Below are 11,967 nucleotides of genomic sequence, written 5' to 3'. Positions count from 1 at the left end.
ATTGAGAAGGGTCAAATACTTATTTCCCTCATTAAAATGCAAATCAATTTATAAAATTTTTTGACATGCATTTTTCTGGATATTTTGTTGTTATTCTGTCTCTCACTGTTCAAATAAACCTACCATTAAAATTATAGACTGATAATTTCTTTGTCAGTGGGCAAACGTACAAAATCAGCAGGGGATCAAATAATTTTTTCCCTCACTGTATATATATATTTGACTGCATAGTCTTTATTTTCAACGTCTTTTTCAATTACATTGTGCTAGGTGGGATAGCCTCAATGTCAAAACCACAGTTTTAACGTGTCCAAATCAATAACCAATATGCAGAAACAGTTTGGGATAAATTGAAAACATAAACATAACATGTGCTATTTACACAAACATCGGCCACAATAATCAATTTTCTTTGTATTTTTTTAAACAAGCTCCTTATAAAACTTGCACAAGCAGCAATAAATCACTGATATCGATTAGGGGGGAATCAGTTGTTCGTGCTGTTGAAACTAACACAACTAAACAAAACACATGGAAATGGAGATATCGTTTACCTCACTGGTTAGAGGACAACCTGCAGAAGACAATCAGCTACATTTTGGAGTGATGCATTTAAATGTAGGGGTCGCTAAACAAAGGAACGCAACACTTTTTTGTCATAACTAATCGATACAATGCTAAAATCATTTGTGCGACAGGAGGGAGATGAGGTTGCACGTCCTGTTAAAACTAACAGCTCAAAAACCACATGGAATCTGGGAATAATGTGTATTTACTAAATCTCATAAATAGTACTCTTTCAATTCAGAGCCTGGATTTTCTTCCGAGGCTAATATCCATATCATGTTGAAATCAATAGAACAGGGGACAAACGTTTAGGGTTCTACATTGTGACATCATTAAAATACTCCTTCTACAATGTTAAAACATTCTATATTGTGACATCATTAAAATACTCCTACTACAGTGTTAAAAACATTCTACATTGTGACATCATTTAATTGATATCATGAAACAACTGCTTCATGTAGTTTCTGATGATTGGTCAGAGTTCTTTTATCAGATTATCTCTGGTCACAGCTATAAGTTTCTCTCCTGTGTGTGTTCTCTGGTGTGATATCAGGTTGCTTCGGTGAGCAAAACTCTTCCCACATTGATCACAGCTATAAGGTTTATCTCCTGTATGTATTCTCTGGTGCACTGTCAGATAGCCAGAAGTAGTAAAACTCTTCCCACATTGATCACAGCTATAAGGTTTATCTCCTGTGTGTATTCTCTGGTGCACTGTCAGATAGCCAGAAGTAGTAAAACTCTTACCACATTGATCACAGCTATAAGATTTCTCTCCTGTGTGTGTTCTCTGGTGCACTGTCAGAGAGCTAGATTGAACAAAACTCTTCCCACATTGATCACAGCTATAAGATTTCTCTCCTGTGTGTGTTCTCTGGTGCACTGTCAGATGGCTTGATGTTGTAAAATTCTTCCCACATTGAGTACAGCGAAAAGGTTTCTCTCCTGTGTGGATCCTCTGATGAATTTTAATGCCTGATGAGGAGGTGAATCTCTTCCCACAGTCAGAGCAGCAGTGAGTTCTCTTCCCTGTGGATTTCTGCAGGTGTTTATCGAGGTGTTCTGACCCAGAGAGACTCTTCTCTGCCTCTACAGCATCATGAGGTTGTTGACGCTCCCCAGAGGATCCACGATAGTCCCGTATCTCTCCTGTGTGAACAACAAAGTCAGACAGATGATTAAAGGCCCACACCAGCGGTAATCCAGTGTAAAAGGTGATGCCAACAGCATAGCCATGATGTTGTACAACAATTGATGTCTGTAATGAATGTTAAAATTATTTGACAATTGTCTTAAAATGAGCAAGAAGTCATATTTTGTCTTGTTTTCACATTAGTAGTAACATCTAAGATTGTAGACTAGAAATAAGTTATTCATGTTGTTGAAACTCTAAGCAGTGTGCCAGACGACTTTTGGTCTCCAATACAGGCCCCTTTCCGTGTTTGCTAAAATTGCGGCACGAGGGCAATTTGATTGCATAAACTCCTCCCCGCTAATGAGGAAACCGATAGTTATGGATGTACTATATCTGCCTGGAGCAAAAATGGTGAGCAAAGATTTTAGTTTTTCACAATATATTCTGAATGTGAATGGGGGAAAACTCAGGGGAGTAACCTCCATTTCCAGGTTGCTTATGAGTACATTTCACACTACTTTGGATTATAATTGTATGTTTCGTTTGAATGTCCTGTTTAATATAATGTTTGCTATAGTATTAAGAATTATGTGTAATTATTGAAGAATCACGTTAATGACAGTATCCATTTGGGTGTTGTCAATAAAGTTAAGACTTTTTGTATTTCACCTTTATTTAACCAGGTAGGCCAGTTGAGAACATGTTCTCATTTACAACTGTGACCTGGCCAAGATAAAGAAAACAGAGTTACACGTGGGATAAACAAACGTACAGTCAGTAACACAATAGAAAAATCTATATACAGTGTGTGCAAATGGAGTACGGAGGTAAGGCAATAAATAGGCCGTAGTAGCAAAGTAATTACAATTTAGCAAATTAACACTGGAGTTATAGATGTGCAGATGATGATGTGCAAGTAGAAATACTGGTGTGCAAAAGAGCAAAAAAAGTAAATAAAAACATGCGGATGAGGTAGGTAGATTGGGTGGCCTATTTACAGATGGGCTGTGTACAGCTGCAGCAATCGGTAAGCTGCTCAGATAGCTGATGCTTAAAGTTAGTGAGGGAGATATAAGTCTCCAACTTCAGCGATTTTTGCAATTCCTTCCAGTCATTGGCAGCAGAGAACTGGAAGGAAAGGTGGCCAAAGGAGGTGTTGCTATGCTGACCAGCGAGCTGAGATAAGGGGGGACTTTACCTAGCAAAGACTTATAGATGACCTGGAGCCAGTGGGTTTGGCAACGAATATGTAGTGAGGGCCAGCTGACAAGAGCATACAGTTCGCAGTGGTGGGTGGTATATGGGGCATTGGTGACAAAACGGATGGCACTGTGAAGGACTGCATCCAGTTTGCTGAGTAGAGTGTTGGAGGCTATTTTGTAAATGACATCGCCGAAGTCAAGGATCGGTAGGATAGTCAGAACATCAACATCAGGGTACGGCTAAAGGCTATCAGAACTGGTCGTCTAGTGCGTTGTGAACAGAGAATAAAATGGGCAGATTTCTGGGCGTGGTAGGATAGATTCAAGGCATAATGTACAGACAGGGGTATGGTAGGGTGCGGGTACAGTGGAGGTAAACCTAGGCATTGAGTGACGATAAGAGAGGTTGCATCTCTGGATGCACCAGTTATGCTCGGTGAGATCACCGCACGTGTGGGAGGTGGGACAAAAGAGTTCACTGAGCCATGTTGAGTGGGACTAGGGGCTCCGCAGTAAAATAAAACAATGATAACTACCCTAAACAACAGTATACAAGGCAGATTGACATTAGAGAGACATAAAGCGAGGCATAAAGCAATCACAGGTGTTGATTGGGAGAGCTAGCTAAGACAACAACGGGTAAGACAACAGTTAATCAGCTAAGACAACAACTGGTAAAATGGCAATGAATGGGCAGAGAGGGTCAGTTAACTACACACAGGGCCTGAGTTCGAGGCTGGGGCCGACAGAAACAAAATAAACAAAATGGAGTACCGTGATTAACTTCTTCGGGGTAGGGGGCAGCATTTTCACTTTTGGATAAATAGCATGCCAAAATTCAACTGCCTGCTACTCATCCCCAGAATATAAGATATGCATATTATTAGTAGATTTGGATAGAAAACACTCTGAAGTTTCTAAAACTGTTTGAATCATGTCTGTGAGAATAACATAACTTATGTAGCAGGCAAAACCCAAGGGACAAACCATTCAGAATTTTAATTTTTTTGAGGTCACTGTCTTTTCAATGGGTTTTCATTGGGACACCAGATTTCTAAGGGACTTGTTTGCAGTTCCTACCGCTTCCACTGGATGTCACCAGTCTTTGGAAATTGGTTGAGGTTATTCCTTTGTGTAATGAAGAAGTACGGCCATCGTAAATGAGGGTCACTTGAAGTAAATTGTTTGAGAGAGGCACATAACCAAAAAAGTTGCGTCAGTTTGTTTTCTTTTTGTATTGAACACAGATCATCCGGTCTTCAAATTGATCGATTATTAACGTTTAAAAATACCTAACGTTGTATTACAAAAGTAGTTTGAAATGTTTTGGTAAAGTTTACATGTAACTTTTGATATATTTTGTAGTGACGTTGCGCAAGTTGGAAGCTGTGTTTTTCTGGATGAAACGCGCCAAATAAATGGACATTTTGGATATATATCGACGGAATTAATCGAACAAAATTAACATTTGTGATGTTTATGGGACATATTGGAGTGCCAACAAAAGAATTTCGTCAAAGGCATGAATTATATTTTTTATTTCTGCGTTTTGTGTCGTGCCTGCAGTGTTGAAATATGCTACTCTCTTTGTTTACTGTTGTGCTATCATCAGATAATAGCATCTTATGCTTTCGCCGAAAAGCCTTTTTGAAATCTGACATGTTGGCTGGATTCACAACGGGTGTAGCTTTAATTTGGTATCTTACATGTGTGATTTAATGAAAGTATGATTTTTATATCATTTTATTTGAATATGGCGCTCTGTATTTTCCCTGGCTATTGGCCAGGTGGGACGATTGCGTCCCACCTACCCCAGAGAGGTTAATGAACAGTCCAATAGGCATCAGCTATGTACCCAAGTGATCATAGGGTCCAGTGAACAGCAATATATGAACCAGGGAAGCCGTTAGGTAGTCATTACTATGCTAGCCGGGAGATGAGCCTGGCTCGACGCTAACTGGTGCTAGCTTCGGGACAAGGGCGTCATTGACGTCTGGCAAATGCCGGTTGAGGGCACATCAGACGGAATTGCGTCGGCAGACCAGTCGTGATGGATCAGCGGTGCTCAGTGTCGACAAAGGGTCCAGGCCAATTGGCAAAAGAGGTATTGTAGCTGGAGTAATTTTGTTTTCTAGCCGGGAGATGCACCTGGCTCGAGGCTAACTGGTGCTAGCTTCGGCACAAGGGTATTAGCCACTATAGCCAATCCGGTGCAAAGGTCCAGAACTTACGGCAGGAATCAGGTGATGTAGTGGCTTAGTGAAGAGTCTGGGAGGCATCAGCTGTGTAGCCGAGTGATTATGGGTCCACTGAGCAGGCCGGGAGATGGGCCTGGCTCAAGGCTAGCTTCGAGGCTGGGCCACTCGGTAGCAGCTAGCTAGCTGCGATTATCGTTGTAATGGTTCAGAGCTTACGGCAGGAATACGGTGATGTAGTGGAGAAAAACAGTCCGATATGCTCAGGGTTGATATCGCGCTGTGCAGACTGGCAGGTATTATCCAGGCTAAAAGCGGCTGGTGTCTGAGCTAAAAAGGTAAAGTCCGATAGCAGTGGCTAACAATGACTAAATAGCTAGTAGCTAATTAGCTGGTTAGCTTCTGATGGAGGTTCTAGCTATAAGGTCTAAAAAAAAATTGCAGATCCATATCACATTGGGTGAGGCAGGTTGCCGGAAGGTATATTTAATTTAAAAATGGAAAAAGAGAGTGAAATATATTGCAATACATACAAAAAAAGATGAAAAAAACATAACATTTACAACAAACATGTCTTACTGCTACGCCATCTTGGATTACAAGATGACTCTGTTAAAAACCATTGGATTGAGCAAACTGTAAAATTAATTAATATTTCTGTGCCCATGAAAACTGTTTTCCTAGCGTAACATAAGGAGCCACTAAATGACAGCAAGATCCAGTATTATGACTATAACTACTGTTCCCCGAAGGAGGGGAACTAGGTACAACATACTATTAAATTCACGCCTCGCTGGAAGCCCCGCCTTCTACAGGTGATGAGCGTGAGGCTCGGATTTATTCCTTAAATAAAATACCGCTCTTTACCGACCCAGGAAGGGGTGGGGCCAAACAGGTGTTGTACCTCATTTCCCTCCTTCAGGGAACAGTAATTATAGTGTTAGGTTATCATTTTTCAGAGTAAATAACTCACGGACACTAGAGAAGCTTAACCAAGTTTAATTCTTCCCAAAGGGTTGTTACAGCTGTAATTCAGACTAAAACATGTTCTCACCATCACAAGGATATATACCCCACTTTGGACCCTCCTTCTCTCCTATCCTTACATCTCCTGGTTCAACAGGAAGAGGGTAACAGGATACTAAACTAGAGGTCGACCGATTAATCGTAATGGCCGATTGATTAGGGCCGATTTCAAGTTTTCATAACAATCGGAAATCTGTATTTTTGGACACCGAATTGGCCGATTTTTTTACACCTTTATTTAACTAGGCAAGTCAGTTGAGAACACATTCTTATTTTCAATGACAGCCTAGGAACGGTGGGTTAACTGCCTTGTTCAGGGGCAGAACGACAGATTTTTACCTCGTCAGCTAGGGGATTCTTTTTTTGCAATCTTCCGGTTACTAGTTCAACGCTCTAACCACCTGCCTTACATTGCACTCCACGAGGAGCCTGCGTGGCAGGCTGACTACCTGTTACGCGAGGGCAGCAAGAAGCCAAGGTAAGTTGCTAGCTAGCATTAAACTTATCTTATAAAAAACAATCAATCTTAACATAATCACTAGTTAACTACACATGGTTGATGATATTACTAGTTTATCTAGCGTGTCCTGCGTTGCATATAATCGATGTGCCTACTTCGACAAACGGTGATGATTTAACAAGCGCATTTGCGAAAAAAGCACCGTCGCTGCACCAATGTACCTAATCATAAACATCAATGCCTTTCTTTAAAATCAATACACAAGTATATATTTTTAAACCTGCATATTTAGTTAATATTGCCTGCTAACATTAATTTCTTATAACAGGGAAATTGTCACTTCTCTTGCGTTCCGTGCAAGCAGTCAGGGTATATGCAGCAGTTTGGGCCGCCTGGCTCATTGCGAACTGTGTGAAGTCCATTTATTCCTAACAAAGGCCGTAATTAATTTGCCAGAATTGTACATAATTATGACATAACATTGAACGTTGTACAATGTAACAAGAATATTTAGACTTAGGGATGCCATCCGTTAGATAAGATATGGAACGGTTCCGTATTTCACTGAAAGAATAAACGTTTTGTTTTCGAAATGATAGTTTCCGGATTCGACCATATTAATGACCAAAGGCTCGTATTTAGGTGTGTTATTATGTTATAATTAAGTCTATGATTTGATAGAGCAGTCCGACTGAGCGATGGTAGGCAGCAGCAGGCTGGTAATCATTCATTCAAACAGCACTTTCGTGCGTTTGCCAGCAGCTATTGCGCTGTTTATGACTTCAAGCATATCAACTCCCGAGATTAGGCTGGTGTAACAGATGTGAAATGGCTAGCTAGTTAGTGGGGTGTGCGCTAATAGCGTTTCAAACGTCACTCGCTCTGAGACTTGGAGTAGTTGTTCCCCTTTTTCTGCATGGGTAACGCTGCTTCGAGGGTGGCTGTTGTCGATGTGTTCCTGGTTCGAGCCCAGGTAGGAGCGAGGAGAGGGATGGAAGCTATACTGTTACACTGGCAATACTAAAGTGCCTATAAGAACATCCAATAGTTAAATGTATTTGAAATACAAATCGTATAGAGAGAAATAGTCCTATAATTTAACTACTCTCAAATTCATAGACAGACCTATGGATGCAAGGACTGACCATCCATGATAACAACATTATAGTTTTAACCATGTTGAGGCTATACAGTGTTGGTTTACATTGTTTCTAAACATTGGAGTAAAAAAAGCTTATTTGGGGTTCTGATGTGGTACAACAGTTGAACTAAGCTCATGAGACATGTGTTATATTCTTCAAGAAACAATGGCTATAAATAAATAATTTAAAAGTCACAATATGGATGTAACAATTGCAGATTTCCCCTTTAATACCAAACATCACTTCAACAACTATTTAAGACAGTTACTTACTAGTGTTAACCAGGGCACGTTCATCGTTAGAACCATCGGATGCCTTAAGATGCCTTTGGGAAACTTGGCCCAAATATCCAGTTTCCTCCTCTTCTTCCTCCTCATTTTTGGATGTGACAGTCATCTCCCAATCCTCCTCTTTCACTCCAAAAACTGCATTTCCTCTTTCTCTTCCTCCTCTTCTTTTACTGTAACACCCTCCTCTCTTTCACTCTGAACGCGTCTTCCTCTTCTTTCACTGAAACGTCTTTCTCTTCTTTAACAGGAGAGTAGCTTAGTGACCTCATGTTCGGGGATGTTAGCTAGCTAGGCTAACTTAACCAGCCCGCTAGCTGACCAAAAACAACAAAGTAAATATGAAATTAAATCGGATAATTAACTAGACAACAGAAGTGGGTTTAAAACAAAGTGACTAATATACACGAAAGCATCTAAAGAGCTTTATTGGTTCGGCTAGTTTGTCTAGCAAGCTACCGAGGTGGCTGACTGTTGCTGCTGTTGAAAGAAGCGTTCCGTCCACTAGATTATACGTCACACTAACAGCATTGCCTTAAAGTCGCAGACCGCCATCTGTTGACTGGAGTGGGTAACGCAGTTGAGTAAAACGTATATTTAAAATGTGCAGACAAGTTCAATGCAGGAAGCATGAGTTTTTGGTCCCGGGGATAGAAATGTATAAAGTTGACATTACATCATAAAATCCACCTTTTACATCATACATTAGCAATTTATGTTCTAGTAACTACTGTTGTTGGTTTGGTGTCAAATAAGCCTCTTTATATGTTATTTGCTGAATCTCAGTTTTCCATGTGGGTTTTATGCTAAAGTTCCCTCTTTCAAGTTGGAAGCTAACTGGAAAATCTAATCAAATCAAAAATCAAAATGTATTGGTCACGTACACATGGTTAGCAGATGTTAATGCGAGTGTAGCGAAATGCTTGTGCTTCTAGTTCTGACAGTCCAGTAATATCTATCAAGTGATCTAACAATTCCCCAACAACTACCTAATACACACAAATCTAAAGGGGTGAATGAGAATATGTAAAACCTAGACTATGGACTTGCCAGGATTCGGTCATAACTCTTGCCACATAAGCTGGGGAAAGTGTACATACACTGTACAGCGAAACAGGCTACAGTAACGTAACCATAATACATCCATGAACATAACACAGTAGCCTGTGTGACGCAGCACAGGAAATGACAAAGATCATTAGCACCATTAGTACCATCATTACAAGTTACAATAACATACAGCTCTGTGAAAAATTAACAGACCACTCCAAATTAACAAACTACTCCAAATTAACAAACTACTCCAAATTAACAGACCACTCCAAATTAACAGACTACTCCAAATTAACAGACTACTCCAAATTAACAGACCACTCCAAATTAACAGACCACTCTTAATTATTTACAGAGCTGTATAATGTAGAATGTAGCCTACTGCTACACTAATGATAGTATGATAACAGACTATTTTCTTTGTAAAGGTGGAGAAGGAAGCAGCAGCAGCACTAGAGCTTCTGCAAACTGGAGATAGTGGTCAGTTCAGAGTCAGACTCAGAGCAGGAACCTTCAGGTGCTCCTGCAGAACTGGAAACGGTGGTCAGTTCCGAGTCAGACTCAGAGCAGGAACCTTCAGGTGCTCCTGCAGAACTGGAGACGGGGGTCAGTCAGAGTCAGACTCAGAGCAGGAAACCTTCAGGTGCTCCTGCAGAACTGGAGGACGGTGGTCAGTTCAGAGTCAGACTCAGAGCAGGAACCTTCAGGTGCTCCTGCAGAACTGGAGATGGTGGTCAGTTCAGAGTCAGACTCAGAGCAGGAACCTTCAGGTACATCTTCAGAGCACAAACCTAAACATGGAGGCTATGATGTTAGATTAACATGAGCTTTATTTATGAGATTATCAGTAGGACTGTAATCGGGGGGCATACAATCGATGACTGCACAAGAAATACAAGTTTAAATTTCGGTTATTTACAATGTTAATCTCATTCTTGTCATGCCTGCTCCCGCTCTTCCTCCCCAACATTACGTCCTTAAGCCACTTTCAGTACGCACACCTGCCTTTCCCCGTCACGCGCATCAGCGCTCATTGGACTCACGTGGACTCAATTACTTGTGTAATTTCCTTCCCTATAACTGTCTGTTTCATAGCTCTGTTCCCTGCTTCGGGATTGTTTGTCATAGTTCTTGTTTATCCTACGCTGTTCCTGTTGTGTTCTTTGTCCGTTCCAGAATAAATGTTTGACCCCCGTGCCTGCATCTCCTGTCCGGCGTCAGTCCTTACAATTCTGCAGAGCAACCAGATGTGCAGAGAGAGAGAGAGAGAGAGAGGTTCAGAGCCCAGTACAGGGAAAATAAAGGTACAGAGTGGCACTGAAAATCATTTTGATTATTTTGCCCGTCCTCAGTCCAAGGATTTTGACTTATTTTTTCAGTACCACCCAAAACAACCCCTCAAAGAGTCATTCCCAATATATTCCACTCCAAAGATGGAACAAACAGAAAATGGCTGACCTACAATGAAGTAACTCACTCCTTGTTCTGCTCAGTATGTCTTGCATTCACAAAACCTTCAGCCAGTGATAGTGCATTTGTCAAAGGAGGCCTGGAAACATGCCCATCAGAGAGTACAGGAACATGAGAGAAGCAAGACCCATAGAGAAAGTGCAGAAGCCTTTTCCCTCAGAGCCAGCAAAGCAGACATCCGTACCCTTCTGAGTGATAATGTCTGTTCAACGAGACCAGGTCAGAAAGAGGAGGCAGGTCATGGAAAGTGTGATTGTTGTAGTTAAAGTTATTGGTAAATGTGGGCGTAGCAACACAGAGGACACAGACACGAAGCTGCATATAACTTGGAAAACATGGCCGTCAATCACGACACGTTTCTTGAGCTTATATTGTTACTAAGCAAATATGATGTCTGCCTACAAGAGCATGTTAGTGGAGCATTGAGAAGAGCAAGAAGCAGATGGGAAGTAAAGGAAGAGGGTCCTTGGTAACTATGACGTCCAAAACAACAGCAAATAAAGTCATTGTAGTAATCAGAATGTTGATTCAGCAGACAGCTGCTGTTGAAGTGAGAAAGGCAGGGATGTTCTCAATAGGAATGGACACAACACAGGATTTAACATCCAAAGACCAGTGTGCAGTAGTTCTGCGATATGTCACTGATGTTGTCCACCAGAGACTCATTGAGGTCATTGACTGTGAGTCATCGACTGGACAGTACTTTGTGGACCTTGTGAAACAGACCCTTGAGAAGATGGACAGAGATATCAAACAGTGTGATGGTAATGCAACAGACAGAGCACCTACTATGCAGAGACAATACAGGGGCTTCTCTGCATCGCTCACAGGAGAGTCTCCTAACCAAGTACACATATGTATCAGGGTACAAGGAGAGAACCAGATGCAGACACAGGAGGCAGATGGTTGGACACTTAGATGTTTATTGATCCAAAAAGGGAGAAGGCAAGAGAATGGTCGTGGACAGGCAAAAGGTCAAAACCAGATCAGACTCCAGGAGGTACAGAGTGGCAGGCAGGCTCGAGGTCAAGGCAGGCAGAATGGTCAGGCAGGCGGGTACAGAGTCCAGAATACAGGCAAGGGTCAGAACCGGGAGGACTATAAAAAAGAGAATAGAGAAGGCATGGGCACGGGAATAACCACGCTGGTTGACTTGGACATACAAGATGAACTGGCACAGAGAGACAGGAAACACAGGGATAAATACACCTGTTTTCAGCATATGGTTACCTCTCTCTCTACCTCCATCTCTTCTTCAACAAGCAGCCATGTTGTTGTCATTCCACTAGGGACCTGTTTTCAGCATATGGTTACCTCTCTCTCTCCCTCCATCTCTTCTTTTAACAGCAAGCCATGTTTGTGTCATTCACTGAGGAATATAGGTAAAAAAATTCCACTAGGAACCTGTTTTCAGCATTTTAAGTCTC

The 11,967-nt window shown here is 41.4% G+C and overlaps 1 protein-coding gene across 1 annotated transcript; it reads right to left on the bottom strand.

The window, feature by feature from the left end:
• Positions 1–869: 869 nt before the first annotated feature.
• LOC139025990 (zinc finger protein 180-like) lies at positions 870–8,178 on the bottom strand. The gene is made up of 2 exons (XM_070441266.1): positions 8,003–8,178; positions 870–1,719 (listed from the first exon to the last, which is right to left on the bottom strand). The coding sequence occupies exons 1-2, from the start codon at positions 8,124–8,126 to the stop codon at positions 1,046–1,048; spliced, it is 798 nt and encodes a 265-aa protein (XP_070297367.1). The 5' UTR covers positions 8,127–8,178; the 3' UTR covers positions 870–1,045.
• Between the last annotated feature and the right edge of the window lie 3,789 nt (positions 8,179–11,967).

The sequence above is a fragment of the Salvelinus sp. IW2-2015 genome, unplaced genomic scaffold (assembly GCF_002910315.2).
Source record: "Salvelinus sp. IW2-2015 unplaced genomic scaffold, ASM291031v2 Un_scaffold3696, whole genome shotgun sequence".
NCBI classification, from domain to species: Eukaryota; Metazoa; Chordata; class Actinopteri; order Salmoniformes; family Salmonidae; genus Salvelinus; species Salvelinus sp. IW2-2015.
The sequence above is the reverse complement of the archived record's forward strand: the minus strand, read 5'-3'. Positions and strand labels throughout refer to the sequence as shown.

Excerpts from the sequence above, each read along its gene's own strand:
- LOC139025990 (XM_070441266.1), bottom strand. The coding sequence starts at position 8,126 with ATGACTGTCACATCCAAAAATGAGGAGGAAGAAGAGGAGGAAACTGGA. Across the intron at positions 1,720-8,002 it reads ACGTGCCCTGGTTAACACTA|GAGAGATACGGGACTATCGT; the intron begins GTAAGTAACTGT and ends TTGTTCACACAG.